Here is a 26,764-nt window from a genome sequence, read left to right as displayed (position 1 = left end):
ATTGTGGACAAAACTAGTCTATGCATATCCGAAGAATGATAAATAAATTTATTGTTTAATTACTATTTTTTTTTTGCTTTTAGAACAAATTGAAATGTTAACTTTTAAGGGCATCCGCTATAAAGTCATCCTTATTGTATGCATGAATAATTCGAGACTTTATAAGTATAGCGAATATGAGGAAGAGACCGTAGATGGACATAGAGAATATCCCAACCGAGCGTCGTGAATTAAAATTCAATATCAATGTCCACAGCAGCGTGGTAGCAAGTCCTAGAATCAACAAGATATACGCAGTCACGCCATAGGTTCCACTAACGCATTCAAAAGTCAAATTTTTGCCAATTATACTCTTGGCGAAAAATGCAATGCCAGTGTTCATTATTACATTGAGATAGGCGCCACCAATGGTTGCTGCGTACGCCATTTTCTCATATCCCTGCAAAGCCAAGGAGACACTGGCCACGACCTGACTCAGGGCGAAGGCAATGGGAAGTATGGTCGCGCTCATGAAATCGGTCGGAACATCATAGATGCTACTAATCATATTCATTATCAAAGATATTTCAGTCGCACACTGGAATGTCATAAACATGGATCCAGTTAAATTCATTAACATATAAATCCAGTGATACGGCGGCGGACACCTAGTACTTGAGTTAATCATCACAAAGATGGCCAGGGGCACCGTTATCACCAGGGAGTAGAGGCCGTATATAAGAGCCCCTGGTATATTGTAATACCAGAGCTTCGATTTGTCTCTAAACAGCATAGCCTTGCCCATTATAAGGGTGATCGCCGGATTTAGGAAAATATGAATGCAATTAAGCAGCTTGCTCCAGCCATTCTTTTCCAGCTCATAATCGACCAATGGTATATAGATCGTACATATCAGCGTTATTGGGGCCACGGCAATGTAGAAGAGGCGTGTCAACATATCAGCCTGGCGCCAATCATCTAAAGAGATCGGATTGATTGCAACGAAGAATTCCCTAAAGAGATTGTGATTCGTGTTACTGGCGTGTCTGTAGTTTCTTAATCGATTTGCTGATATATTAAGGGCCTCGCGTCTCTGAGACCGCCTGGTCATATAAGTAAACGTAGGGCCCTTTATTAGGGGCCTCCATGTCGATCGACGCTGTAGTATATCTATGCGATCATCCTCAATCAGTGAGTCATATCTGCTTTGTAGTTCCTTACGCTTGAAAACAATCGCATCTGTATCTGCCAAATTTTCCAATTCCACAGTTTCCTGCAGGTCCCTAATTTGATTACGCAGCGCTAAAATGTGAGCACAGATTTTAACTATGATGAGCAACAACTGGATACAAATACAACTCACATTTCAAGGTAATGCGTACCAAATATACATCGAACACACATACCGTCAAGTATATGACATACACAGCTATTAACAGGATGCACTCAGTAAATTGAACCCTTTCACCCGTGATGAGCATGTAATCCAGCAGTTCCACGCCAAAGATGAAGAAAAGTAGATCCCTTATTGTGCTATATGAACTCATTTTAAACGGACTGACATAGCAGACCAATCCACCGATGAACATGACCATAAACAAAGAATTAGCGAGGCTATTGGCCAAAACGGGAACATCATCGTTCAATGCCGTTAAACTGTAAAACAGATCTGTCGTTGTATTGCCAAATGCCAATATTGTCACCCCAGCCAGATGTTCGCTCATGTGAAGCATTCGGGAAACGGCTTTCAACGCCGGAGTGTAATAATAATGCACCACATAGCCGAGGCATAGCAGCAACTCGAACCATACAATTGAGAAAAATGCGACAAAGACGTGCTCCTCGAACTGGTTTTTACATTCTAAACTGCATGCCATTAAGTGCATATATGGCACAAAGTTCGCACCGGTTAAGCAGTGACTGGATTTTTTCACAAATTCGCATCTCTTACTAAATGGAAAGGTCAGCATAACAGCATAACAATTTGCCGTTGCAGAAAAATCAGCAAATTCTGTATCCAACAAATTTGGCGTATATGTTTCGTCCATGATTGTCAATTTAATTATCTATATCAAGTGTTAAATTTCTAAACAATTTTTTTTTTTTTTTGTCATTTATGTAAATTTTTTTAACCGAAATTTTGGTTTATGCTGATTGTTTAATTGACTTAAATTTCATAGAAAAATTTCCTTTTTTTTTTTTTTACTTTTAAAATGAATAGCATTATTAAGTAATTAAATCTTTAGAATTGCTAGGAAAACCATCGGTCATGTCTTCTATGTCATATGAGTGAATAATTCCTTCCTTTATAAGTACAGCAAATAAAAGAAACAGACAGTAGATGGCCATGGAGAAAACCCCAACCGAGCGTCGTGCATTATAATTCAGCACAGATGTCCACAGCAACGTTGCTAGAAGTCCCAGACGCAGCATAATTAACGCATTTTCACCATAAACACCAATCATTGTTAAATCGGGAGTAGCGTCAGAAAAAATCGTTCCAAGAATTGCACTAGCGGTGCCCAGAATTATAGAGAAAAATGGACCTCCAATGACAGCTGCATATGCCATTCTCTGATAGCCTTGTAATGCCATGGAAACTGTCGTTACCAGATCAGCCAAGCCACTGGCAACTGCGAGTGTAGTGGCACCCATGAAGTCGGATGGAACTTTCATTAGGTTACCAATCACTTCTGTAATCAATGATATTTCAGCGACACACTGGAACATCAGAAATATGGAACCAGTTAAGTTCATAATTGTAAATATCCAGTGATATGACGGCGGGGCACTGGGTTTCGAGTGGAAAAACACAACTATGGCTATGGGCACTGTTACCGCCAGGGAGTAAAGGCCGTATTTAACGTCATCTGCTATATTACGATACCAGAGCTTCGATTTATCTCTGAATACCAGGGCCTTGGCTAAAATGATTGTAAACGCCGGATTGAGGAAGATTTGTATGCAATTGAGCAGCTTACTCCAGCCATTCTTCTCCAGTTCGTAATCGACTAAGGGTATATAAATGGCACACAGCACCGCAACCGGAGCCCGAGCAATCAAGAAGGCGCGTATGAAAACATTCGCCTTGCGCCAATCTTCTTTGTGAAAGGGATTGAGTGCCAAAAAGAATTCCTTAAAGAGGTGGCGATTCCTGCTTTGGACGAAGACTAAAACATCGCTCTTGTCCTTCAAATTAATCCTTGAATGCGAACTCATGCGTCTGGTCATATAAGTGAAAGTTGGATCTTTTACGGATGAACGAAGATTCGATCGGCGGTGCAGTAATTCAACTCGATCATCTCTGGCCAGGAAGTTATATTTTTGTAAAAGCAATTTATGCTTTGCTTCCACGCCTGGAGTCTGTTCCTCTTCATTAAGCTTGTCTATTTCTCGCTTTATTGCTGTGATTAGGGCAACATGTCAGTTAACTGAATACTCTTAACAATCGCTACTTACATTGCATGGCAATGCGCATGAGATATAGATCAAGCACATTGACGATCAAATATAACAGGTAGACAACAATAAGCACAACGGACTCACTCATCGTAACATGTCCTCCAGTTATAAACATAAACTCCACCAGCTGCAAGCCAAGTATGAAGAATAGTAGATCGCGCACGGTATTGTATGGATTCATTTCGAATGGACTGATATAGCAGACCAATCCCCCAACAAACATGACTACAAATAATGCCACTGCGATTGAATTGGCAAATATGGGTACATTTTTCTCCTTGATTGCCAATAAATTCGCAAATAGATCCGGCAATGTGTTGCCAACTGCCAAGATCGTCACGCCAGCCAGATGCTCGTTCATGCGAAGCATTCGGGAAACAACCTTCAACGCGGGCGTGTAATAATAATGCACCACATGGCCCAGGCAGATTAGAAACTCAAAGGAAAAAAGCAGAAAGAGTGTCACATAGACCATCTCTTCAAACTGGTTTTTGCATTTCAAATTGCATGCCAATAAATGCATATACGGCACGACGTTCGTGCCATGTACGCAGCTATTGGCTTTTTTCACAAATTCGCATCTTTGGTCATACGGAAAGTCCAGTACAACATAACAGTTGACGCTATTCCAAAATTCATCAAACACTGTGTCCAAAATGTTTGGTTTATATTGTATGTCCATGATCTTTAACTTGATTTTTTATAAACGAGGTTTTTTTTCGGGTTTTGTGTTGTATTCGAGTAAAATTTTTGTATATGACTTATCTCAAATGGAATACCTTGAGGGTTTTCAAAATCCAAGCTGTATACTTATTTATTTCGGGATTATCTATCTTATTTCGGGATTATTTTCCCCGGGACATAAAAATAATAATATATGTAGCCATTGTATAGTCCCCATTACTTACCCAATAACAGACTGAAGTAGACGGAAGTTTTGCTGCAGTATTGCTTATAACCGAAGTTCTTATAGAATATACAGAAGACATGCGGTGCCCAGCATATGATGAAGATTAAGGCGGAAGCAATTAGCATATTGGCCAGATGACGACGCGATCGCAATGTGGACGTCTGAGGCAGAGGTATACCAGGCGTAGCCGGACCGCGGCCCCCCGCACGAAAAATGCGCTGCCGTTGTGAGTGAGCACGAATCTCCCGCATAGCCCTGAAAGATTGCATTGTCCTGAATGGATACGCTTACATATGATATTGGGCTTATCAGCTTACCTGGGCGAAATGGGATTGCTGGAGCGATAGGAGCCCGGCTCAAGTGCTGCACTGGAGCCCGGCCGACATGGCTGTAAGTTATGCAATTGTATATCTCCCGGATTGATGGCAATTTGGCCGCCTCCATTGCCATTTCCATTGGATGTGTCATCGGCTGTGGTCGCTCCACCGCATCCAGCCTGCTGAGCATTCGCGCAACCCGTAACTATAACCATGTGGGTCTGGCGCCGCAATATCGGCATGGGCAACGGCAGTTCGCCATGCGCCGCTCGGGCGGTCAGCGACAATGCACAGAGCTTGCGACGTACACCATAGTGATTGAGTAGCACACCCACGCCGGGCAGCACAAATACCGCAATCGTATGAAAGATGATGAACGACATGAACATGGCATTGGCTCCCAACTCTGAGGTGCAGCTAATGCTAACTGGGTTTGGCGTTGTGCCCGTTCCGGCGCCCTTAATGATCACCGACTTGGCTATTATCTTATAGGCAAACAAGAATGGCGTGCTAATAGCTGCCGAGGCAATCCACGAGAGGATGGCCAGCGAGACGTGCAGATAGCGGCGCTGACGCAACTGAGCCAAGCGCGGATGTTTTACGGTGGCATAACGATCCAGCGAGAGCATGAAGAAGGAAATTGTGCTGGCTGCCACTGGCATGACCTGTGGATTTCATAAAAATTAGAACAAAATAAACCATATACAATCAAAATTTAATAAAAATAAATCAAAATTTTGTTGGCCTCTTAAAAAATATTTCGCGCCAATATCAGTTGTAGTCCTGGGCTTTTAACATTTTGCTGTTAAGCTCAGCTGGTGCTGTTAAATGTACGATATTTCTAATAGTTTTAATCGATATTTTTAGTAAAAACGCGGCCCTAAAAGTGCGCGAAAATGGTCACAAAAAGTTTTTGTGTTTTTAAATAAAAAGTGAAGTTTATACAATATTTAAACATGTTTAGCATTGTTTGTGCTTACCTGAACATAGTGTATTATTTTGCATAGTAAAAGTGGTAAAGATCTTGTGCCGCGATTCATGGCCAGATTCAGCAGCGTAACTGGCGCTGAAATGCCCGTAACCAAAAGATCGGCAATGCATACGGCCAGCAGCAGCGGATTTCGCAAACGCACCGATGAAGCCGAGCACAGGGTGAGTACCAAAGTTGAATTGCCCACAACGCCTCCAAATACAACCAGACCATAGCTAATGGCCAGCAATAGAATAGTCAATGATGGAATCGCATGCTCAGTATCCGCGCCAGCTTCAATATCATAGGGATTGGTCAGCGTAAAGTTTCCATAGCTATCGTAGTCAAAGCTGCTGGCCAATTGACCGCCAAAACTGCCTTCAATGCCGCCGATGTCCCCACCAAAGTTGTTTTGCTCGAGAAGCGCATAGTGCAGCTGTTCAGTGGTATCGCTGTCGTTATCGTTATCGATATTGCTATCGACAGTCGGTTGCTGTTGGTGCTGTCGTCGGTATGAGTTTTCCCACCATTGCTGCAGGTTGTTGCTATTCATCCTTTAATCAAACTCGTTTATTACTAATACTTGGCGCTGCCGATCGTTGTCGATGCGTTTGTCTGGCTGCCTCATTGCATACTAAAGGTGCTAGGTGCTGGTGCTGCTCGGAGGAAAAAAAAAATAGGTAGCAAGTAACAAAATGCCATCATCATCAGTCTTTTATACCCAGCACTTATTGAGTGCATAGAGTAGATACTATTATTGATAAATTGCTAATAGGAGCAAAACGCTTTAAACTAATTTGTTGCTATTGCACTTATACTAAACAACATATTTCTAAGACTGAAATTGAAATTTACGAGCCCCAATAAATATACTACATTTTATTGTGACGACAAACAGCGACGTATGCGTGATAAAAGATTAAATTGCATTCGTTTAAACAAGGCGAAATAAGAAATACGCAGAAAATAACAATAGAAAACTAAAATCAAAAATATTGCTAAAAGTCGACACCTTTGTTAAACATATTAATGATTTCTTAACAGTTATTTACGAGGTGTTAGCAAGTCGAACAAATGGCGTTGCATTCATTCTTGTTTTGTTTCAACAAGGACACACAAAGTGACAGCTACATGCGCACCCATGCACATTCACACACATAGACACACACACACACACATAAACTCTTGTACAAGAGCCTTTGCCTGACACTGACACTTATGCAATGCGAACAGGGCGCACTCAGAGATTAGTGCTGTGCTTCCTTCCGCCGTGCCCCATTTTGCCAAGCCAAAATGAATGGCAACCTTGCACTTTGCGCCCACGCCAAACAACCGCAAGGATTGGCGTCACCTTCAAACCCATGCCGGCTGCTGTGCTGGCGTTTAAGCGCCAGCCCAGCCCATCAAGAAAATGTGCGGGTCGGGGGCGCACCGGATGCTTAATTGCGCGTTAAAGCACAGCAAGAGAAAAGACGCAAGGCGCAAATTTAAATGATGCTGCATGTGCAGGAGCAATAAATGCAAGCTGAGCTATTAAAAACTTTAATTGAAATTGTTATCACAAGCGGGCGAACGACCAAGCGAAGCTCATTAAGCGCGGGAACAAAACATCAGGCGCAAGGGTGACTCAAGATTTGATCACAATGCGCAACACTTGCCATAATGAAATTGTTTGTTCAGGCGGCATGAGTCACCCTCATGTTTTGTTCTAGCAATGATTAAAAGGCACCCACACACACACGCGTGTGTGCGTGTGTGCACAAAAGCTCTGGCAGACAGCGCGCTTTGTTGTCTGCGTGCGTGCGCGCGTGTGTGTGTGTGTGTGTGTGTGTGTGTGTGGCGTTTGCTTGCGTCAGTTTGTGTGGTTTGGTCTGCCGCATGTGTGTATCAATTTTTGTTGTTGGTGGCATTTCAGTCGCCGCCATTGTTCCGCGCAATTTGTGCATGTGTGTGTGCCCGTGTGCCAGTTTGTGTGAGTTTTTGTCAACGTCGACGCTTTTGCTTTCTGCCCTTCGCGCGGCTGCTGTGGATGATTTGACTGACGTTTGCTTAATCTGCTTAATTTGCGTTAATTTAATCGTGGTCGCGAGTGTGAGTGTGTGTGTGTGTGTGTGTGTGTGTCCACATGTCGGTTCCTTAAGCCAAAAGTCATGTGTAAAGTAATGCGTTTGCATTGCTTTGCATGTGTATGTGAGTGTGTCCGTGTCTTTCTACTCTGCAGAATAATAAAAATAACCTGTTGGATTAGCTTTTCTCACATTGTTGCAATTTTTTAAAATCTATTTATTTGTATGCAAAAGTGTTTACATTAAAGGCGTTAAAAGATAGAACTCATATTTTGTATTATCAAGAATAATATAAAAATTATTGAATATTAGAAATCAAATATGTAAAAAATGCAAAGTAAAATGGATAGCCTGATAAGAGATAACTCTGCATATAAGAAAGGCAACTTTATAACGCAGGCGTTTGAATTGCTTATTGGAAATTTAAATGTGAATCCATATTAATTTACGTCACTCAAACGTCGGAAGCAGGCACAAAAGGTGACAAAAAGCCGTTGCACCCCGCCTGCTGCCTGCTGCCTGCTGTCTGAATGGACAAAAGAGAAGCCAATAAGATAAAATCCAGGATCCGGGGCGTATACGTAATGCGTGGGATGGAAAGAGATGGCTTCGATTGTTGTTATTGCACCCTAATATGAAAACTGTCAGCCACAGGTGATTTAATAACAAGGCGCCTACGCATACACACGCAATAAAGCCGCCAGGATACACACGCACAAGATACACACAGCACACACACAGCACACACACACACATATACATACACAGCGCGCAAGAGAAGCAACTTGATGGCGTTTGCTCGCCCGCTGCTTTTGTCTGTTCTTATTGATTTGACAGCTAACAATTTGTGCGAGTGCGAGCGTGCTGGTGAATGTCCAGGCGTCTTTTAGCTTCTTCGTGCCTGCCACAATACAAAATGGCAAACAAACAAGTTAGCCTGCCTCTGTGTGCGTGTGTGTGTGTGTGTGAGAGCGTTTACCGTTGTCTTTGCCCTTCTTCGCTTGAAAGCCACCAAAAAGAAAAAACTTTTTCGGGAATGGCAACTTGTGTAAAGTTTAGCGGCGAACAATGAAAAGTGCGTGGGCAGGGCAAAAGCAAAGACAGCACCCGTACGCACACATACACATTTACATAAAGAGAGGGAGCGAGACAAAAACTTCTATTGGCCGTGTAAAAAACGACGCTATAATTACTAGCCATAAAAATGCGTGGCGTGGCCAAAGAAGCTGAATAACAATTAGTGTGGAATCAGTAGACGGCAACGCCAACGCACACAAACACTCCCCCACACACACACACACATATATATATATACACACAACATACATACATGCACGCGCGTTGAGTATACGTAATAACTTACAGTTTTGTTGTTGCGCGCTTCAAGTAAAATGAAAAAAGCTAACGGATTTCTTTGCTGTTGTTTTGTGTAGCGACTGTTGTTGTTTACTTTATCGAAGGCACTGTAATTTACAGTTAGTACTATTTTTTTTATATATATTTAAATATCGTTATTGCAGCGGGCGCGTCTGAGTCGTTGTTGTATTTTTGTTTTGTTTTTATATATCAAATACACTTTTAGCAAATATTTTTTTTTACATTTTTGTTGTTTATTTTTTATTTGTTGTTTGGTTTTTAATGTAGATTTCGTTTATAAAATTGTTTTTTTTTTAAAAAAATTCTTGGATGCGTGTGCGTGCTTGAGTGTGTGTGCGTGTAAGTGTGCGTGTGCGTGTGTGTGTGTGTGTTGGGAAAAAACTAAAATAAAACTCAATGTGCGGTGTGCAGAAATTGTTCCTCAATGGCGCACATTACACGATAGGACTACGGCGGAAGACTGTCCTCTGTGACAGTGAAAATTTTGCTGAAGCCAACCAATCAGCCAAACAGCCAACCAGCCAGCCAGAGAGCAGAGTTCGGAGTTAAAAGTCGCGAGAGACGCCGACACCGCCGACAGGCGCCGAAATCAGGAAGCTTTTTTGGGTCAGGGAGAAAGCTTTTTGCTTGACTTTCGCTTTCATTTAGTCGCCAGGACCCTGCTGCGCTCTGATTAGGGCCAATACGATTTTTAGATATACTTATTATACTATTACAAAAGTTTACAATGGACGCTCGGAAATTAAAATCGGAATTTTTGACTAGGTAAAATTCTCATACTTTAAAAACTCTTTTTCAATTTCTTCTAATTTAAACTATTTTTTGTGATATGACTAGTCCGCTGTTCATCAAAATTATAATACCCTCAGCCAGGGTATCTAAATGGGGCAATCAAAAATATATTATTGAATAACTTTTCGAATTGAAACTCTCTTGTTGGCAAAATAGTTTTCGTAATTAAATTAAGGGTGCGACTAAAAGTTGTTAAATATTGAGGATTTTTATTTCTAAAATTTAATGAAAACGTTTCTACCCAATCGGTATAAATAAATAAATTTCAGTTTAAATACTAACATTTTTTTCTCTTTATTTAAATATTTTTGTATATGATTAAAATGCATGATGTACTTTTAATAGTCGCAACTCTTGTATTGGATTTCCTTCCGTTGTATACTTCGATTTTTTGTTGTTGTATATATATTTATATATGTAACTTATGCGCTTAATTATACATTGTAGTTGTGTTTATTTTTGTTCTTTTTCTTGTTATGTTTGTTGTTGTTCATGATGCTGTCGTAAATGGACAATGCAATACTGTAAATGAAAGAGTCTTATATAACTAAGCAGCATATTTTATAAATTATATATATAAATATTTAAATGTAGTTTTGTTTGATTGGAATAGAGGTTTTGGACAAATTTTAAGCCTAATCATGGGCGGCAATAAATTAAAGACAGTGAATTATACAAATTAGATCATAAATAGAAAATAAATTACGAAAACTAATTACCAAATTATGAATCGTAATCGTAATGCTGATAAATACACAAACGATATTTGAGATATTAGTTTTGGGTGCTGGTTAGTTCGGAGTAGTAAAATACTTTAAACTTATAGCATAAAATGTTGATGAGTTAATTGCTTTTGTTTTTTGTTTTTTTGTTTTTTTTTTTGTTTGTGTTTTGTTTTCTTTCTTTCAGTAAGTAGCAGCAGAGTTTCGTTGATCAGTTCAAGTTTTTTTATAGTATCTATGTATATAGAGCAGTATTGTTGTTGGCAGCGGTATACTTAATGTTTTTTTTATCTTTTTTTTTAATTTTTTAAATATATATATTTTGTTTTTTTTTTTTTTTTGTTGCTTGTGGGGGGAATGAAATGCACCCATTTCTCTAATCTTCAATAGTATATTCGGGCATCTTTTCATACTTCTGCTTGGTAGCTTCGTGTGTGGTGTCCACAAGCAAAGCTGTATGGGAATAGCCCATGGTAACCTGAGGTATTTTAATGTTGTCCATTTTGGGCACCTCTTTGGGCACCGTCGACGACTTTTGAAACTCGCCAATGCCCAGCTCACCAAAGGTTGGCGATGCGCCCCAGGCAATAAGCGTATCATCAGCCGATATCATGATTGAGGTATTGGCACAGCCAATTGATGTTATGTTCCAGCCTGTATATGGAATAGAGAGAATATAGGCTTTAGTAAGGTTTGGTATGGATGCTTAGTTCAACTTGCCTGCTAAATCTTGCACTGGCTTGGGATACATGTTGGCCTCGCCCGTTTTCTTGTTCTGCCCAAAGAGATAGAGCAGGCCCAGCTCGTTGATAATCAAACTGAATGTTGAACCGCAGTAGACACTGCGTCCGCCTCGACCCTGGGTATCAAAGAACTTCATAAGACGCGGCACCATCTCATCCTTGGGCTCGGCGTGTCCCAGACGCCCAAAGCCGCCAAAGCCCCAGCTGTAAACGCGCTTTTTAGAGTCTATGGCCACCTGTTTGTTAATTAAGACAACGTTTAGCGAGCTGCATATTTATAGAAATCCTGGAACATACCGTGTGATTGTTGCCACATGCAAAGTCCACAATCTGTACACCATCCACGGGTGTCACATGCCCCTCCTTGCTCTTTTCAATATAGAGTACAACCCTTTTCGGTGATGTCTCAAAATGGAATGACAGCTTATTGGCATTCACAAAATACTTGGCATCCGTATTGTGGCCCAATTGGCCATATTCCGGCAAACCAAATGTGTGCAAATTGCCCTTGATATCGAGAATGACTGAGAATTCGGCCCCGCAGCCAATGCGTATTATGGGCGGACCACGATAATTAATCGGAGTGGGCGTAAAGATATTGGGATGTGCATTGCCCACGCCGCACTGACCGGACTTGTTTTCGCCACAGGCGTAAACTGTGCCCGTGTCGGTAAGGAAAAGGGTATGATGACGCCCAGCGGCGGCTTGTACAATGTTAAGCTGTTCCAGTGCAGGAATAATTGTGGGCTTCTCCACCAGCTTCATGTCCTGACTCAAGCCCAACTGACCGCTGGGATTGCGTCCAAAGCCAAGTGCTTTGCGATCCATATTGATGAGTATAGTGTGCGCCGCAGTGGCACCGCTGGCCACAGAGCGGTACTGCAAGTTGGCATAAAAGGAAAATATGAATTACATTTAATTTCAATACACACTTTCAGCAAAAACTCACCTTCTCATCCGTGAAGCGATGAAAGCTATACAGATTGGGACGCACTTTTGTGACATTTTTGCGATCCCGTTTGCCGGTTAGATCCCAGGTAACCATACCAGCTATCAGCAACTGTCCTGGCGTCTTTTCTAGCGTGGCCAGTAGATCCTCCGGCAGCTTGCTGGGTGGATCCAGATTATCATGTGGTATTAGCACCTCCATTTGGCCGGCCGCCTGCTGTTGCTGTTGGGCCAAATCATCGTCGGACTCATCACTAAACTCATCCTCGTAGTCCGATTCCTTCTTCTTTGGGTGACGCTTGTTGGGACCAGCCCCGTTACCACCTGCCTTGCGCTTAGCCGACATCTTTCAATTAGCAGTAATGCGTCTCTATCTCTCTCTCGCTCTATCTTTGTCTCTCTGCGGCTGTAAAGAGACCAGCAAGCGTTGAGAACCAGAACCAGAATTTGAACGCAGCAGAGCGTAGCGGTAGCCGTTAGTGCTGCGTGCGTGACAAGACGCTTACGTGTATGTTATTCATTTATTATTACAACTAGCTATTTAGGCATTAAAACTTTTAAAAAATTTTAGTTTAACTGTTCTTCTAACTTTGCGCATCAAAAATTATAAAGTTTTAATTAAATATAATTTATAGTTTTGCAAAATTACTGAACGTGTCTTGTTGCGAATATTTTAAAACGCGCATCTCTAATCGTAGCTCTCACGCGCTGTTTGTTCTATGTGTGCGTGCATTGTATGTGTGTGTGTGTGTGGTGGTTTTGCAAGCATGGAAAAACAAAATGAACGCCAACAAAGTAAGCCCGATGCGCTGCTAACGCCGACTGCGGTACTTTTGCAATTTTACTGAAAAACCACACAAATTCGCATTAAATTAAAGTATCTGTTTATCCACCTGTCAGTTAATAAGGCGGTACCTAATGTCCGCTATCTCAAACAAATGAATTAATTGAACGGCGGCTCAAAATCAAATTTGAAATGTTAGCGTCACTTTTACAAAACACACAGCATATACAAAGACAGCGCGACAAGGAGCTAAACGAACATTGATTGAAAGACGTTATACTTAGCCACACCGCGACTTAAAGGATCACTAAATTTAAGGCTACATTACGCGCTAATAACTTACATTTCAAGCTTTACTAACTAATAACTTTTCGTATACCGTTCCTGTTCCGTACGCAGCAAAAACAACAAAACGCAAACCAGCAATAGGATGAAGTGTGTGCACAGTTCGCAACACAAAAATAACTAAAATAAAAAATACCACATGAAGTGAGCTCTAAACATTTTATTTTTCGATTTTTAAAAATACATCTATCGATATTATTTATGTTTCACTAACGATAGTATTCTGCAGCCCTAGTATTCGCGGCCCAACAACAAAATAACATTGTTATTTTTGGAGCGCATAAAAGGGGTTGGCTTTTAGGCCAGGACAGGGATAAAATGGACAACGACGAGACTGAAACAACACATTATTACTTGGAATGCGAGGTCGGCGTGGAGGAATGGCACTGGAATCCCAAGAGCACGAAGCTGCTGGTCGAACTCTATTCGGAGCGGCGTCACAGATTTCGTGATCCGAAAATCCGCAAACGTGCCCTCTGGACAGAGATTGTGGATGGCATGGAGCGTGCCGGTTTCAAGGGCATCAATGAGGATATCTGTGATCGCAAATGGCGCAATATGAAGAAAACGTATCGAACATGCCGCGAAACGCTTAGAAAAACCGGACGCAAACGCGTTGGCTGGGAATATTATGATACGTTCGATGAAATGTTTCAAAATGAAAATGCGCCCGCCACCGTAAAGCTAGAAGATGATTCATTGCCAGACGAGCAGCAGCGTACAGCACTGGCGGATTTGTGCAGCGCAACAGTCGAGGCACAAGCCCTGGGCACAGACAATGCCGGCGATCTGTCTGTGAGCCAGGAGCAGCAGCGACAGCTGTTAATCCTCGAGCGCAATCGGATCGCTGCCATACGAGAGCTAAGCAAACGGATTGAAGAGTCCAATGCGATACAGCGTGAACGCAACGATCTGCTGCGCGAGTATCTCGCACAATTATAGCCATAGGATAAATCAAATTGTTAAGCTTCATAAAATTCTTAAAGTAATTCGACTGTATTGGCAATAATTGAATAGTTGATAGGTCTTTTCTTGTATATTTAAATATTATGGAAATCGAACATAAATATAATTTTAAAGGTAAATTTATCGTTTAGCACATGAATTGTATATTTTAAAAAATTAGGCCCAATGCATGATTTGCAATTGCATATTCTAGAATTGTATCAGCGGCTGTTTTCGGCGCTCCCGATACGCTACAATGTCGGGCATGACAACTTGTCGAAATCGTTCGTGATTCCGCTTAAACTCCTCCACAGCTTTGGCCACACGACGCTGTTGCTCCAAGCGATCAATGGGCCTGCTAATATTGTTGTTATTATTATTATAGCTGCTGCTGCTGCTCGCTAATACTGTGGATCTGGCCGTAGCTACGGGCAGATCATTGTAGAAGACGCTCGGCGATGCACCTGTTGTTGCCTGACGTCGTTGTGCCCGGGGCGTTGACTGTGGACTGCCTTTGCCATTGCCATTCCCGTTGCCGTTGCCATTATCTGGAATAGGCAACAATTTATAGCCTTTCTTTGGGAATATGCAGCAGATTTTTGTAATAAGCTCGCAAAACGGCATTTCGAATGAAAATGCTAAAGTAACTGAGATAAGCTCTGGCCCGCAGAGCACTTATTTAAAGTACGGTTCTTGCTGGCTGCAACGGTAATGACAAACTGATTGCTTATCTGCTCTCAGCGCTACCGCCGAGGGTATACTGATTTTGTGAACACATTTGTAACACACTGCGAGGGGCATCAAAGTGCGCCTGGCTGCCTAATTCTTGGTTTCTTGTTCGGATCGGATATGATTCCCATTTGAATGGGAACGATTTGTTAAAAATTTACATCTACTATGATCAGATTTGTTATTTTTCTAAATATATTCTACATGCCTAGGTGGAAACACATATTTCTTGCTAAGCCATATATCTTGTTGTTCCAAAAACAATAAATAAATAAGTGAATTGTCTTTGGAAGAGCAGAAGCTGACTACTCAGCTAATAGATGAAAAAAATTTGGCACAAATTGTTTGTTTGTTTGTTAGGGTATCTAATCTTCGGTACTACGAAGATAACGCGTTCTTTGCTTATTTTCACTTTCGTTCGCGCCGTGTAACGGTGAGCCTAAGGCCAAAACCTTCGGTAAACAGCTGACGAGTGACTCGCCGGATGACGTCATGCGGCTTGGCTTACCTAGAAACTGGAGCTCCTGTTGCGCTTTCGCATTGCTCGAGCCAAAGTAGCCGGGTATAAAAGGCATAGGTGACATGACTACGCCGCCGCGCACGCCCCCCGCCGCCGCCGCCGCATCAAGGGCTCGATCAGATGGCGGCAGCGGCGGCGGTGGAGCTGGACGATTAAATGGATTTTGGCGTCGAGGCGGCGGCTTGGGCTTGCTCGGCGCATCCGTCACGGCCTGCGAGGGATCGCGGCGGTCGGTGTGCATTTCTGCAACAAAAAAGAGAGTTATTAAATTGATCAATCTATATGAGCATATTTGTTAGTCTCGCTTACTGTTGCGTGACTCTTCGATTTCCTGGAGCTGCCGCTGCAGTTCGGCGACAATAATCCGCTTGTATTCGTAGCCGGCGCACGTTAAGGCCTTCATCCAGGCCTCCATGCACTCCTGTGTGTCGGCTGCCAGTATGTAGGTGCGATTGCCATTGAACGCTATCTCAAAGCAATAATTATCCAGATCCGATTCCTGGGACAGTTCTATGGTGCAGCCCTCGACTATGATGAGCCCGAGCGGCTCCTTGTCCAGGCGCGTCTCGAAATAGAACAGCAGATTGCCTTTTAGCACAAAATAGCGTCTTTGAAATGCCTTATTTATCTCGCCTCGCTTGTTAAGAAAACCTGTGCGAATGATTAATAATAGCACTCATATGTGAGATAAGTATTTATATGTACATATGTATATTTTTTGTTAATTAACTAACCTTCCATGTCAAACGGCGGCGATCTGGCAAAAACACAGAGGTTCTTTTCGTTGATTTTCATTTTGATGCGTTCGGCTCATTAACTAAGAATGTTTGGGCCGTAAAAACATTTAAAATGAGCTTTGTTTGCTTTAATTTGGTAATAAGCACAAATGTATTTACATATCTATGTGCATAAATGCTTACATCAATTCATAAGCGTAGGCAAAACATATGTTTCTGACATCGACCGATGTAGCCACACCAAATTTAGATAAATAAACAATTTTTGTGATCTGACTATCGAGAGTTACTCATCTCTAGCAGACGTCTTCTTCTTAAGCATATAAATATTAACTTGAAAACTTCGCTAACATGTCTTATTTACTTACTGAAATTGCCCTCGAAATGCTGGGCTACAAGTTTTACGATACGAATGGCGTATTTCATTTGATCAACTTTCAACAATCGATGACAGCAGCGCAATCCGATTTGCAGGCGCACCCAGAGGAGCCAACGTTAATGGAGTATATTGAACAGCAATTGGACACTGAGCCGGACAAGAACGGACGTGATCAGCCACAGCCACCAACTGTTCCCTCAACGATTAGTCTGCGCGGCACACCTGTCCGTGCGCTGGCCAAAATGATGGAGTACGAGACCGACAAAATGCAGAATGGACACGAACAGCAGCAGCAGTCAAACCGTTTGAATGGTCCAGCTGAATCCGAAGCATCAATTGTGCTACCAAAAACGTCAAACAGTTTACGTCGTACTCCCGCCAAGGCACTGACTAAAATCATGGACTATGAGAACTTTAATATACGCAGTCAAATAATGCGGCGTATGGAGAAAGCGCTCAAGAAGGAAGCGCCAATTCCAAATGAAGAGGCGTTGCAGGGTTGCCTCAATGCAGAAGTGACGAAAATAGCCAAGGATGCTGATGATATGCATGAGTTTCGACAATTTTTGGAGGAGCGCCTTAGACACATTGATTCGCGTCCTTATGAGACTTACATACGAACGTTTGGTGTGGAATAGCTTCAAATGAAATCGGTAAAGTTAGGTATTGTTAAGGGTTAAATCATTAAAACATCAAAATAGAAAGCATAGTCCATTCGAAGAAACCGCTCTGATCCGTTGTTGACGAATTGCAATTTAGGGTAACACAATTTTTGCAGCTTTTGAAATACCAGGGTGCGAGTGTGTTCGTTTTCAGTGTTACCCCTCGTCCAAAGATGTCGATACATTTTGATGTTATTTTTCGTTTTAAGAGTGGCCACATATTTAATTATTTTACTAACGATAGACCGAGTCGCAACAGAGGCATCGATAGCAATCAGTCACACTACTCGCAGAACACCTGAGTAAAGGTCGGTCCACTGAACTTGTCACAAAAATATATAAAACTTTTTCTCAAAATTCTTTTTGTAAAACGTGCCTAAACACATACATTTTTTTATATTTTATCCTGCCCTGTTGCCTCGGCGAATAACAGGCAGTCCAGTGTCGCGACCCGATTGCGAAACAACGAGAGAGAGAGAAATACAAATATCATTTCGCACTCACGAACGGTGACGAAAACGCCAACGACGCTTGCATAATGAAAATCTGGACGTCCGAGCATGTCTTCAACCATCCGTGGGAGACGGTTACACAGGCGGCATGGCGCAAATATCCAAATCCCATGACACCCTCAATCATTGGCACCGATGTGGTTGAGCGCAGCGTAGTTAACGGTGTCCTACACACACATCGATTGGTTCAATCCAAATGGTATTTTCCGAGATGGACGCATGCGCTAATTGGCACCGCCAAGACGTGCTTTGCCAGCGAACGCTCCACAGTGGATCCTCGGCGCAAGCAGATGGTCTTAAAGACAAACAATTTAACATTTTGCCGTAACATAAGTGTCGACGAGGTGCTCTACTATGAGCCGCATCCCACTGATTCGAGCAAGACCCTGCTCAAACAGGAGGCGACAGTAACTGTCTATGGTGTCCCACTATCACATTATATGGAAGATTTACTGACCTCCACAATCAGTTCGAATGCGGGCAAGGGCCGTCAAGGGCTCGAATGGGTAATTGGCCTCATAAATACGGAAGTGAAGAGTATTGCCGATTCGGCTGCACGCGGCACAGACGAACTAATACACAGTACGCGGCGATCCATCGATGAGGTCACAGAGAGTGCGCGAAAGAGTATGGATGAGATTGGTGCCCAGGCAGCCAAAGCGGCCAAAGCAATGCACATAACATAGATGTATATACATAAATGAAAGGCGGTTGGGACTGTTGGGCGTAGTGAATAGGAATTTACCGTAGTAGGCGCATCGTCGGGTACGCTGCTTTGTAGTACAGCAACAACAACAAAACAAACCGACAAACGGTACATACATACAACAATAACAACAACAACAAAGCAGTTGAACGAATCATAAGAATAACCAATTATAATGCTTTATCCCTACGAATGGCAAGCGAAACATTTTATTCGTCTGCTTTAATATATATTTTGTAAAGCAATTAAAACAAATTTAAAAAATCAATAGAAGAAAATGTGAAAACTTTCCCATGGTTATCAGTCAAGTGCGCGTTGCTCTGTGGCGCGTTTTTTTTTGTTTGGTTTTGTTTTTGTTTTAGATTGGGCCAATGTACAAAGCCGATAAGGCAGGCAGCCAGGCAATGACAAGATTCGCGCAACAACACCAACACCAGCATAGTAGCAAATTTATTTATTAAAAAAAAGAAATATATGTATACATATATAGTTTGTAATATGCAAAATTTTTTAAAACAAAACATAAAATTGAAAAAACCACATAAATCGAGCACTAAATAAATGTCAACAAAACGCTCAAGAAAAATCATCAAGTACAAACGCTTTTCATTAATTTAATATACATATATGTTATATATGCTTGCATATATATTGCTGATTTGGCTGCCAACTATCATCGTTGATGACCGCTAAATTGATCGGAATACATGTATGTACATACACATACAATTTAAAATTAAATCAAGATAAGCCAAATATGCAGCTGTGTGAGTGCACACGTTTTGATAGCGTCTTCATTTCCTTGCTGTTTTTTTTTTTTTTTTGTTCCGGAAAGCTTTTGGCGATGTTGCTGCATGTGATTCGTAGCAGTTGCCATACGAGTCCGACAAACAACAACACAAATACAGGGCTGAAAGCTCTTCTCTTGTTGCTTTGTACCATTCGCAGTGATGAGCACGTGACACACAAACAAACATGCAGTTTGTATAATATATTTGTATAAAAAAATATGTATATTATATATATGAATATTTGCCAAATGATTACAAAGTGTAAAAGGCATTTAATTGCCAAAATAAAGTCAACTAATCATGGCATTAAATACAATAAAAAATACATTTTCGCTGGTTCACGGTTCAGACCAATGCATCCATTGAATGTGGTTCTAGTTCCAATTTTATATGAAATCAAATAAAAAAAAAAGGTTTGTTCATTATTTCACATATTTGTATTTTGGAAATTTGTAATATTCACTATATATTCACTGTATTTAGCTATCAAGGCTATATAAAATCTAGGCTAACAGCTTATGTGCCTGCTATACTAATAATAATAACAGCTAAAAATAACGTATTTTGTGTTTATTTGATATATGAAGTTCTCACTGAAGCAATATACAATTTGGTAATTAAAATGAGGGTTTTATTGAAAGGTTGCTTAATGTCGAAATATAAAATAATCACCTAGAATATTTATTAAAATGTTATACGAACCCTTAACTAAGTATACCCTTTATGTAATTACTACTTAAGCACGGTATAGCCAAAAGCTTTAAACAGCTGTTGTGAACTTCTCATCCCCAGTTGCCAATTTGACGCTAATAAAACGTGCGCATCGTGCTTAGGCTCTCTCCCTCTTTCTCACTCTCTTTAAGTCCCAGTCCCAGTGTTCTTTGCGCTGTTCATTTGCACGTGCACGTGCGCGTCGCTTACTGTATTCCAATTTGGGTTAGTTAATTTATAATTTACTACTATTTGTATTTTAATAGCAACAACTAGTCGTGTTTGTGCTGGCAAAAAAAAAACATGTTTACGCTTTTGCCGTTTATCAGCGCGTTCCAGTAATAATAACAAAAACAAGAATCAAATTGTGACGCCAGTGCAACGACTGCAATTGCAATTGGGCGTCTGCTGTAACTCGAAGCGCTGATCTGTGGTTGATAACCCCCTGCCAGGGCGATTCGTAGGCAGCTACCGCTCCAGTTGTCAACGGCTTTGACAGCCTCGCCAGATTCCAGACCGCGAGCCAGAGCTCAGTCTGGCTGAGAAGCGTCTAAGGAACGCACGTACAAAATTGGACTTAGTAAAAAAACGACAAAAGTAAGAATTTTGCAATAGGCATTAGGGTGAAAACAGCTGAAACACGAGTAGGCGAGAACCTTTGTTAAGATAGTTGTGAAAATGGGCGTGGCAGCAATATTTCTTGTTAAAACGTGTATTGCAAAACAGTGTATTTAAAACTGAGACGGTGGCTTTCAAACTGTCCTATTTATTATTGTGTGCGTATGTGCGTATGTCGATTTCTTGTGACTTATGAGCGCAGTCGTTGCAAGCGTTGTTCAGGCGAAAGTTACATATGTATGTACATACATATGTATATTTTTATCCGATCAACTCAATTTTAACACCACCAATATCAGGAAGTGGAGCGAGGGGTGTAAAATAAATACAAATGTTTAAATGTAGGTTTTGGCTGCACTAGCACGGATAATCGCATTGGCAGAACGCCTTTATCCAAAGACTTGATACTTTGTGAGCGTGGGAGTCAATTTACTTATCTGCTGCTGACACGCCATTGGTGCTGATAATTTTGATCCCGTTACCTGCAAGCTGCAGTTGCTGCCAGTGAGCAAGTATAATGGATGTTCTGAGCGAGCGAGATGCCAAATTGATCAGACTTATCCATATAGCCGAGAGCGCTATTGTGTAAGCAAAAGGCATTGTGGATAATATGCGCAGAGAAGTGTTAGTGTATTAGTGCAAATGCCGGCTTAGCATAGTCGTGTGCTCAATGAGAGGATTTAGTTTGTGCGCGTTTATCTTTATGATCGGTCGTGCCCCGGGGTGCGCGTGGGTGTAAAATCGTTTTCAAGCAAAGTTAATGTTATTAACCGGCGCCGCGCTTTGTTTGTGTCGTGTGTATTTGTTTTACTACTATAATTAGCCATCCCCTCGCACTGCATCCGTTAAGGTATATTCACCAATTTGAAGAATTTCATTCAATATTTGGTGTAGAGCTTTTTTCACATTTGCTGCCTGAATAGAGAGGGAGAGGGAAAGAGAGTGTCTGTGAGTGTGTGTGTGTGTGCTGAGAAGCTTTTATTTAAAAACAGCTGCAGTTAAGTAAACTGCAGTTAGATTTTTTTGCATGCGATCAATTTAAAGCTCATTTTAAAGATTTATAATACGGTAGAAATGCGTAGGTCGTGTATAAACAGTGAAAACTCTGAAAATGAACCAATCTTTGGCAGGCCCATGTGATAGTTCCATTAGTTTAGTTAAATTAAATTAAACATTTTCGATTTATTTTCTAAAACGAAAGTAATCAGTTTTCAAAAAAAAAATTTTGTATTTATAATTAACATAAAGAGGATGAGTTTATTTGACGTGACTTTTAAGCGGGCATTTTTCTAAGTAGAATTAAAAAAAAAAATATTTTTTTTTTCAATAATAAGTTTATGCATATATAATTTATATAATTTCTGAATTCTTACCAGCTAATCGATAATGGGCATTCTGCGATTTTACGATGTGGCTGCCTTCGATGGTGCCGAGGAGGAGCGCGTACTGCAGCGCCTGCAGTCGCTCGACCCGGAGCTGATCTCGGTGCGCATGGAGCGTTGCTATCACCTGGAGTACGACACTGATATGTGCAGATTTCCGCTCGCGCTGGAGCATCTGCTGCGCTGGCTGGTGAGGCAGCCGCTCCAAAGGATATGCAGTCTCAACGAGCAGACGAAACTGGAGTTGAATGATGCGGAGCTCGAAATGCTCGTGGAGATTGGACCGCGTTTCAACTTCTCCACACCCTACTCGACCAACTGTGTGAATATCTTTCAGAATTTGGGCTATACCGAGGTGCGACGCATGGAGAGCTCCATTCGTTATCTGCTGACCTTTGCCCGGGCAGCGAGTCGTGAGGTCGCCAGCTTTGTGGCGCTGCTCGGCGATCGGATGACCCATTGCCAGTATACGGCGGCGAATATGCCGCGCGAGAGTTTCGACGAGCAGCTGCCGGCCCAGTTGGCTGCCTGGCATTATGTGCCAATGATGGCGCAGGGACGCGCCGCTCTGGAGGAGATTAACCGAGAGTTGGGCTTGGCCTTCAGCGACTACGACTTGGACTTCTATTACAAGCTATTTTCGCAGACGCTGAAACGTGATCCCACCACAGTCGAGCTGTTCGATTGCGCCCAGAGCAATAGCGAGCACTCCAGACATTGGTTCTTCCGCGGGCGCATGGTGTACGAGGGCCAGGAGCTGCCCAGCTCGCTGATTGAACTAATTATGGACACGCAGCGGAATACGAATCCGAACAATACCATCAAATTCAGCGATAATAGCAGCGCCATTGTCGGCTTCGAGCATGATGCACTGCAGCCGCGAGAAATCGGTGCGCCCAGCATTGTGGAATTGCGCACTGTCCGTTCGGATTTGATATTCACAGCCGAAACGCACAATATGCCCACAGCTGTGGCGCCTTTTAGTGGCGCCACCACCGGCACCGGTGGTCGCTTGCGTGATGTGCAGGGCGTGGGTCGTGGTGGCCTGCCCATAGCTGGCACCGCCGGCTACTGCGTGGGCGCCCTTCACATACCCGGCTACAGTATGCCGTATGAGCCAGTCGGGCTCAAGTATCCCGGCTCCTTTGCACCGCCGCTGCAGGTGCTCATGGAGGCCAGCGATGGCGCCTCGGATTATGGCAACAAGTTTGGCGAGCCTCTCATATCCGGTTTTACCATATCCTATGGCCTGTACAATGCCGGCCAGCCCAATACGCGCGAGGAGTATGTGAAGCCGATTATGTTTAGCGGCGGCTTGGGCACCATGCCCGCTGCCATGCGCCAGAAGGTAACGCCCAAACGTGGCCAGCTGCTGGCCAAGATTGGCGGTCCTGTTTATCGCATTGGCGTCGGCGGCGGCGCTGCCAGCTCCGTGGAGGTGCAGGGCTCCGGAGATGCTGAGCTCGATTTCAATGCCGTGCAACGTGGCGATCCGGAAATGGAGAATAAACTGAATCGCGTGGTGCGCGCCTGCATCGAACTGGGCGCACTTAATCCCATCTTGGCCATACACGATCAGGGCGCTGGCGGCAATGGCAATGTGCTGAAGGAACTGGTTGAGCCAGACTTTGCGGGCGCCATCATCTTCTCGGAGGAATTCAAACTCGGTGATCCGACCATTACAGCCTTGGAGCTGTGGGGCGCCGAATATCAGGAGAATAATGCGATTCTTTGCAAGCCACAGGATCGTGAATTGCTCGAAAAGATTTGTGCCCGCGAACGTTGTCCCATTAGCTTTGTGGGCGTGGTCACCGGCGATGGCCGGGTCACATTGGTGGAGCACGCCGCACCCAATGACATGGAGCAGGCATTGCTGCCCGAGGCGCGTAAAAGCTACGGTGCTGCGCCCTTCGATCTGGAACTAAAGCATGTCCTGGGTGACATGCCCAAGCGCAGCTATGAGCTGAAATCCGTAATGAATCCATGCAAACCGCTCCAGCTACCCGCTGATATACGGCTAACGGATGCACTGGAGCGTGTGCTGAGCATTGTTGCGGTGGGCAGCAAACGCTTCCTCACCAACAAGGTGGATCGCTGTGTGGGCGGCCTGATAGCCCAGCAGCAGTGTGTGGGTCCATTGCAGGCACCGCTGTCCGATTACGCGCTGACCACCGTCTCGCATTTCAGCACCGCCGGCATTGCCACCTCCATTGGCACGCAGCCCATAATGGGACTGATCAGTGCTCAGAATATGGCGCATATGTGTGTCGCCGAGGCGCTCAGTAATCTTGTCTTTGTCAAGATCACCGAAATGGCGGACATCAAGTGCTCCGGCAATTGGATGTGGGCAGCCAAATTGTCCGGCGAGGGTTACAAAATGTACCAGGCTTGTTTGTCGCTCAGCAAGGTGCTGCAAGAGCTGCGCATTGGCATCGATGGCGGCAAGGACTCCCTATCCATGGCCGCCAAAGTGGACGGAGAAGTCATCAAATCACCCGGCACACTCGTCCTCTCCACCTATGCACCCTGTCCGGATGTGCGCGTACGCGTAACGCCCGATCTCAAGGGTCCGGCGAGGGGTAAAGCCAGTGCTTTGCTTTGGATCAACATTGAGCGCAGTGCACGGCTGGGCGGCTCAGCGCTGGCGCAAGCCTACGCCCAGCAGGGCGAAACCACGCCCAACATGCAACAGACCCAGGTGCTGGCCCAGGCGTTTGAGCTCACCCAAAGCCTGCTGGGCGAGGGACTGCTGCTCGCCGGGCACGATGTTAGCGATGGCGGTTTAATTGTCTGCCTGCTGGAAATGGCCATTGGTGGTCTGAGTGGCCTCCAGCTGGACATCCAGGAGGCAACGGCTGGCATTACCGATTATGATGCTGTCAGCGGCACAATTGGCGCGGATCTGTGCCTCCTATTCAGCGAGGAGTGCGGCTGGGTGCTGGAGGTAGATGCAGACCAGCTGGATTCAGTGCGTGCTCGCTTCCAGGCTGCGAATGTGCCCAATTATTATCTGGGCCAGACACATGGCTTTGGCTTGGACACGGCACAGGTGCTGGTTAAAAATGGCGACAATACTTTGCTCTCCGAACCACTGCGTCAGCTTTACAGGCAATGGGAACGCACCAGCTACGAGCTGGAGAAACTGCAAGCGAATGTGGAGTGCGCACAATCCGAATACGATAGCCTCAACTATCGCCAGGCGCCGCAATATAAGGCGCCCGCCCAATTGCAATTAGAGCTCACCCTCAAGCGCTGCGTCCAGGCCGTGCGTGTGGCTGTGCTGCGCGAGGAGGGCGTCAACAGCGAGCGCGAGATGATGGCCAGTCTGCTGCGTGCCAATTTCGAGGTGCACGATGTGACCATGTCCGATCTGCTGGCAGGTGAGCCCCCAAAATCCGTTGTCCAATATTTAAATATTCAAACTAAATACGTTTCCCTTTACAGGCACCACAAATCTGTCGCATTACCGTGGCCTGGTCTTTCCGGGCGGCTTTAGCTATGCGGATACTTTGGGCTCTGCCAAGGGCTGGGCGGCAAACATATTGCACAACGCGCTGCTCAAGCCGCAATTTGAGGCATTCAAAATGCGGGCGGATACCTTCTCGCTGGGCATCTGCAACGGTTGTCAGCTGATGACATTGATTGGCTACGTGGGCAGCATAAAGGCCACGGATAAGACGCCCGTTTTGCCTGCATTGGCGCTGCTTCATAATCGCTCGAAGCGTTTTGAATGCCGCTGGTCAACGGTCCGTATACCGCCGAATCGTGCGATAATGCTGAGCAACATGCACGATCTGGTACTGGGCTGTTGGGTGGCCCATGGCGAGGGACGTTTCGGCTTCCAGCGTGAGGAGCTGCTGGACCAGCTGCACGACGAGCAGCTTGTAACGCTGCAGTATGTCGATGATGGGGGTGCGCCCACTGAATTGTATCCCATGAATCCGAATGGCAGCCCCAAGGGCATTGCTGGCATCTGTTCGCCGGATGGCCGCCATTTGGCGCTGATGCCGCATCCGGAACGCTGCAGCGCCATGTATCAGTGGCCATATGTGCCGCCGGGCTTTGATGTGCCCGCCACGCAAGTGGAGAGTCCCTGGCAGCTTATGTTTAACAATGCCTACAAATGGTGTGCACCGCAGCAGTAATAGCATTTGACAAATGTCCTTTCATTCCAATTAAACATTTACTCTCTCGGTACCCTTTTCTGCTTGCCCCATACATATATATTCCACGCGATTTCAAATATAAAATATTAATTAGGATTCATACTCCTATGATTCGCATTAATTATAATTACATAGTTTACCTTTCGCATATATTCCACGCGATTTAAAACAAAATATAGGGATTTACACACATTATTCACACATTAAATATCAATTGGGATTTGCATTCTCAAAATTGCAATTCCTATTTTTAACTTTTGACTTATGTTCTACGCGATTTTAAATTTAACAAATATATGATCTGTCTTAATTAGAGCGTTTATTACGTTAAAATTATTGTCATATCTATAATTCACAACTCTCCTCATTAATTGTTTCACTTTTCACTCATATTTTATAGAATTTGGAATATTACAAATTCCTATTAATTTTCCACTCATACATTCACACTTTTTAAGACTCATCGCTATTTTAATTTCCACTTATATTTC

The 26,764-nt window shown here is 43.5% G+C and overlaps 9 protein-coding genes across 15 annotated transcripts in view; 4 read left to right on the top strand and 5 right to left on the bottom strand.

Annotated features, from left to right (window-relative positions):
* LOC135439445 (alpha-2A adrenergic receptor) overlaps positions 1-9,261 on the bottom strand; it is a 32,379-nt gene extending 23,118 nt beyond the window's left edge. For all 4 annotated transcript variants that reach the window (XM_064698180.1, XM_064698181.1, XM_064698182.1 and 1 more), the window contains exons 1-4: positions 9,068-9,261; positions 5,649-6,294; positions 4,669-5,333; positions 4,350-4,606 (exon numbers count right to left, since the gene is read on the bottom strand). In XM_064698180.1, the coding sequence (XP_064554250.1) occupies positions 4,350-4,606; positions 4,669-5,333; positions 5,649-6,191 (1,465 nt within the window). In that variant the 5' untranslated portion in view covers positions 6,192-6,294; positions 9,068-9,261. The remainder of the gene's footprint in view (positions 1-4,349; positions 4,607-4,668; positions 5,334-5,648; positions 6,295-9,067) is intronic.
* Positions 8-2,060, bottom strand: LOC135439439 (mitochondrial sodium/calcium exchanger protein-like). Of its 2 annotated transcripts, none has more exons than XM_064698170.1 (2): positions 1,343-2,060; positions 8-1,281 (listed from the first exon to the last, which is right to left on the bottom strand). In XM_064698170.1, the coding sequence occupies exons 1-2, from the start codon at positions 2,025-2,027 to the stop codon at positions 98-100; spliced, it is 1,869 nt and encodes a 622-aa protein (XP_064554240.1). In that variant the 5' UTR covers positions 2,028-2,060; the 3' UTR covers positions 8-97. The 2 variants fall into 2 exon arrangements, with proteins under 2 accessions (XP_064554240.1, XP_064554241.1); XM_064698171.1 differs by having other exon boundaries at positions 1,362-1,498.
* Positions 2,151-4,211, bottom strand: LOC135439440 (putative sodium/calcium exchanger 7). 2 transcript variants are annotated; one of them, XM_064698173.1, is made up of 3 exons: positions 3,439-4,211; positions 2,961-3,383; positions 2,151-2,903 (listed from the first exon to the last, which is right to left on the bottom strand). In XM_064698173.1, exons 1-3 carry the CDS (start codon positions 4,121-4,123, stop codon positions 2,206-2,208), a joined length of 1,806 nt encoding a protein of 601 aa, XP_064554243.1. In that variant the 5' UTR covers positions 4,124-4,211; the 3' UTR covers positions 2,151-2,205. The 2 variants fall into 2 exon arrangements, with proteins under 2 accessions (XP_064554243.1, XP_064554242.1); XM_064698172.1 differs by having other exon boundaries at positions 2,154-3,383; positions 3,439-4,210.
* Positions 9,262-10,142: 881 nt separating the features above from the next.
* On the bottom strand, positions 10,143-13,551 carry LOC135438817 (protein RCC2 homolog). The gene is made up of 5 exons (XM_064697300.1): positions 13,414-13,551; positions 12,288-12,692; positions 11,636-12,217; positions 11,316-11,574; positions 10,143-11,249 (listed from the first exon to the last, which is right to left on the bottom strand). Exons 2-5 carry the CDS (start codon positions 12,630-12,632, stop codon positions 10,972-10,974), a joined length of 1,464 nt encoding a protein of 487 aa, XP_064553370.1. The 5' UTR covers positions 12,633-12,692; positions 13,414-13,551; the 3' UTR covers positions 10,143-10,971.
* A 77-nt stretch (positions 13,552-13,628) lies between these two features.
* Positions 13,629-14,500, top strand: LOC135438821 (uncharacterized). The gene has a single exon (XM_064697304.1). It carries the CDS (start codon positions 13,734-13,736, stop codon positions 14,355-14,357), a length of 624 nt encoding a protein of 207 aa, XP_064553374.1. The 5' UTR covers positions 13,629-13,733; the 3' UTR covers positions 14,358-14,500.
* Positions 14,425-16,547, bottom strand: IPIP (Inositol phosphatase interacting protein). The gene is made up of 4 exons (XM_064697301.1): positions 16,344-16,547; positions 15,919-16,260; positions 15,598-15,852; positions 14,425-14,908 (listed from the first exon to the last, which is right to left on the bottom strand). The coding sequence occupies exons 1-4, from the start codon at positions 16,402-16,404 to the stop codon at positions 14,571-14,573; spliced, it is 996 nt and encodes a 331-aa protein (XP_064553371.1). The 5' UTR covers positions 16,405-16,547; the 3' UTR covers positions 14,425-14,570.
* Positions 16,548-16,619: 72 nt separating this feature from the next.
* Positions 16,620-17,434, top strand: LOC135438819 (uncharacterized). The gene has a single exon (XM_064697302.1). It carries the CDS (start codon positions 16,698-16,700, stop codon positions 17,361-17,363), a length of 666 nt encoding a protein of 221 aa, XP_064553372.1. The 5' UTR covers positions 16,620-16,697; the 3' UTR covers positions 17,364-17,434.
* A 111-nt stretch (positions 17,435-17,545) lies between these two features.
* Positions 17,546-19,205, top strand: slmo (PRELI domain containing slowmo). The gene is made up of 2 exons (XM_064697303.1): positions 17,546-17,695; positions 17,821-19,205. Exon 2 carries the CDS (start codon positions 17,926-17,928, stop codon positions 18,583-18,585), a length of 660 nt encoding a protein of 219 aa, XP_064553373.1. The 5' UTR covers positions 17,546-17,695; positions 17,821-17,925; the 3' UTR covers positions 18,586-19,205.
* A 993-nt stretch (positions 19,206-20,198) lies between these two features.
* Positions 20,199-26,400, top strand: Pfas (phosphoribosylformylglycinamidine synthase). 2 transcript variants are annotated; one of them, XM_064698147.1, is made up of 3 exons: positions 20,199-20,332; positions 22,102-25,487; positions 25,552-26,400. In XM_064698147.1, exons 2-3 carry the CDS (start codon positions 22,112-22,114, stop codon positions 26,250-26,252), a joined length of 4,077 nt encoding a protein of 1,358 aa, XP_064554217.1. In that variant the 5' UTR covers positions 20,199-20,332; positions 22,102-22,111; the 3' UTR covers positions 26,253-26,400. The 2 variants fall into 2 exon arrangements, with proteins under 2 accessions (XP_064554217.1, XP_064554216.1); XM_064698146.1 differs by lacking the exon at positions 20,199-20,332 and adding an exon at positions 20,456-20,704.
* Positions 26,401-26,764: the final 364 nt, after the last annotated feature.

The sequence above is a fragment of the Drosophila montana genome, unplaced genomic scaffold, assembly GCF_035044405.1.
Source record: "Drosophila montana isolate Dmon_TW-CO22-7 unplaced genomic scaffold, ASM3504440v1 contig_402_1, whole genome shotgun sequence".
NCBI classification, from domain to species: domain Eukaryota; kingdom Metazoa; phylum Arthropoda; class Insecta; order Diptera; family Drosophilidae; genus Drosophila; species Drosophila montana.
The sequence above is the reverse complement of the archived record's forward strand: the minus strand, read 5'-3'. Positions and strand labels throughout refer to the sequence as shown.

Bases quoted from the DNA above. Each gene is read 5' to 3' on its own strand.
- LOC135439440 (XM_064698172.1), bottom strand. From the start codon at position 4,123: ATGGACATACAATATAAACCAAACATTTTGGACACAGTGTTTGATGAA. The intron at 3,384-3,438 runs GTAAGTAGCGAT...CCCTAATCACAG, and splicing joins CATGCGCATTGCCATGCAAT to CAATAAAGCGAGAAATAGAC.
- IPIP (XM_064697301.1), bottom strand. From the start codon at position 16,404: ATGAAAATCAACGAAAAGAACCTCTGTGTTTTTGCCAGATCGCCGCCG. The intron at 16,261-16,343 runs GTTAGTTAATTA...TCATTCGCACAG, and splicing joins GCCGCCGTTTGACATGGAAG to GTTTTCTTAACAAGCGAGGC. The intron at 15,853-15,918 runs GTAAGCGAGACT...TTTTTGTTGCAG, and splicing joins AATCGAAGAGTCACGCAACA to AAATGCACACCGACCGCCGC.
- LOC135439439 (XM_064698170.1), bottom strand. From the start codon at position 2,027: ATGGACGAAACATATACGCCAAATTTGTTGGATACAGAATTTGCTGAT. The intron at 1,282-1,342 runs GTGAGTTGTATT...CTCACATTTTAG, and splicing joins GGTACGCATTACCTTGAAAT to CGCTGCGTAATCAAATTAGG.
- slmo (XM_064697303.1), top strand. From the start codon at position 17,926: ATGAAAATCTGGACGTCCGAGCATGTCTTCAACCATCCGTGGGAGACG.
- LOC135438817 (XM_064697300.1), bottom strand. From the start codon at position 12,632: ATGTCGGCTAAGCGCAAGGCAGGTGGTAACGGGGCTGGTCCCAACAAG. The intron at 12,218-12,287 runs GTGAGTTTTTGC...GCCAACTTGCAG, and splicing joins ATCGCTTCACGGATGAGAAG to TACCGCTCTGTGGCCAGCGG. The intron at 11,250-11,315 runs GCAAGTTGAACT...TTCCATATACAG, and splicing joins GCCAGTGCAAGATTTAGCAG to GCTGGAACATAACATCAATT.
- LOC135438821 (XM_064697304.1), top strand. From the start codon at position 13,734: ATGGACAACGACGAGACTGAAACAACACATTATTACTTGGAATGCGAG.
- LOC135438819 (XM_064697302.1), top strand. From the start codon at position 16,698: ATGTCTTATTTACTTACTGAAATTGCCCTCGAAATGCTGGGCTACAAG.
- Pfas (XM_064698147.1), top strand. From the start codon at position 22,112: ATGGGCATTCTGCGATTTTACGATGTGGCTGCCTTCGATGGTGCCGAG. The intron at 25,488-25,551 runs GTGAGCCCCCAA...TTCCCTTTACAG, and splicing joins CATGTCCGATCTGCTGGCAG to GCACCACAAATCTGTCGCAT.